Genomic DNA, 1,841 nt, shown 5'->3' with positions numbered 1-1,841 from the left:
ACCCCATAAATGAGAGAGTACGAGATGACTTCTGTAGGGGTACGGTGAATGGCGCGATAAGCCCACAACGCTTCACCGATCTTCTCCTGCCAATCTTTCTTCGACTTAGAAACAATTTTCTTCAGTAGGTTACACAATGTTTTGTTAAATGCCTCAGTCAACCCATTTGTAGCGGCGTTATACATGGATGACTTGTACTATTTGAATTTGAATTTTTCATACAACCTGTCCATCAAACTGTTGGAGAATTATCTTCCGTTATCTGTCACAATCCGATGGGGAATACTGTACCGATGAATTATATGAGTGCAGATAAAATCCACCACATTTTCTTTCTTAGCTTCCCTTAGTGTGACAACCTCAGCCCATCTTGAGAAGTAGACAGTGACTGCAAGGATGTAGGAGTGCCCTATTGATGACTTAGGTGTTATAGGGTCGACCAGATCAAGCCCCCATACTTTGAAAGGCCACGAGGCTATGGTCGGATGTAGAGGCTTGGGCGGCTGATGAATGAAATTCGCGTGATATTGACAGGCTTCACATTTCTTTGCATAATCCATTGAGTCTTGGATCATTCTCGGCCAATAGTAACTCATTCTTTTTCAACTGGAATTGTAGCTTTGGTCCAGCTTGATGTGCGCTGCATACGCCTGAGTGTACTTCCTCCAAAGCCTTCACTGACTCTTCTTTACTGAGGCATCTAAGGAAAAGTCCTTCAAAGGATCGATGGTATAGGACCCCTTTGTAGTAAATGAAATACGCGGCCCTCCTGCGAACCTCGGTTTTATGACAGAGGTCATCTGGGAGCCTTTCATGCTCAAGGTAATTTATGATGGGCTGCCGCTAGTCTTCCTCGTCAGTTAGGTAGACTAATATCGCATTCGCTTCCCCATATGTAGTCCCAACTGGAGGTACAACCCATTTCCGCCAAAGCTTTTCCCTTCCCCTTTGTCTTACTAGGGACATATTGGTCGAGTGGATCTTCAGCCCTCTCGTGCTTCAAGCGATCAAAAATAGGAGCGCGGGGTTTTCCTTCGTTCTCCATTGGAACTGCGCTTAGTCTTTCGAAGGCCGACGATCGCTCTACCACCGACAATTGACAGATGATTTCCTTATTTCCTTCATTTGGCAGAGTCAACCTTCGAAAAACTGAACGTCGAGTAATTCTGGGAATAGTATGTGGGCTTTCCCTTTCTGCTTCTGTCATGCTTAACCTTTCGAAGACCAAGGCGCGTGCGGAAAACAGTCTAATACGGTCGAAGGCTGAGGCTCTTTTATCTTTGCCCTCATTTTCTCCTGTATTATCGATTTCTTCAGCAGTGATATAATTGCTATTGGCCACTTTCCTCTTTGCCTTTCTGATTATACGGACTGGATCTGACGGCTCATATCCGAGTCCCGCCCTCGATGTGGGTATAACGTGTCCTTCTTGTAAAAGCTTCTTTTGGGTTGGCGAGAGTTAGGGTTGCTCATAAATTTCTATGTCTCCAACCTGCAAACTTTTTTAGCATTCCGTAAAAGGTGACTCACCCTTTTTTCGTCTCGACAAAGGGACATAGCGCAAAATCAGAGGTTTTGAGGATTTTTCGCCCCTCACCACAGGTGTTTCTCCAACGCTGAGGGATATTCTACTCTCTTTAGGGTTGGAGGCTCGTACCTTGCTACCTGCCTTTTTCTCTGTATCTATTGGCGACCTCGACCGGGATCCACCGGCTTTCTTTGCCAGCAAGTTCTCTGTCGGCGTAGTCGCACCGGAATTCTCACTCTTTAGGTAAAACTTTGCTTCTGTGAAGTGAGACTCGACCTCGAAAAATGGATTAGAATTTGCTTCAACCTTCTTA

At 45.3% G+C, this 1,841-nt stretch overlaps 1 protein-coding gene across 1 annotated transcript; it reads right to left on the bottom strand.

The window, feature by feature from the left end:
* Positions 1–248: 248 nt before the first annotated feature.
* On the bottom strand, positions 249–560 carry LOC120090278. Its single transcript, XM_039047848.1, has one exon. The coding sequence runs from the start codon at positions 558–560 to the stop codon at positions 249–251; it is 312 nt and encodes a 103-aa protein (XP_038903776.1).
* Between the last annotated feature and the right edge of the window lie 1,281 nt (positions 561–1,841).

This window comes from Benincasa hispida, chromosome 11 (genome assembly GCF_009727055.1).
Source record: "Benincasa hispida cultivar B227 chromosome 11, ASM972705v1, whole genome shotgun sequence".
Classification (NCBI taxonomy): Eukaryota; Viridiplantae; Streptophyta; class Magnoliopsida; order Cucurbitales; family Cucurbitaceae; genus Benincasa; species Benincasa hispida.
Note: the sequence above shows the minus strand (reverse complement) of the source record. Positions and strands in the feature narration are given on the sequence as shown.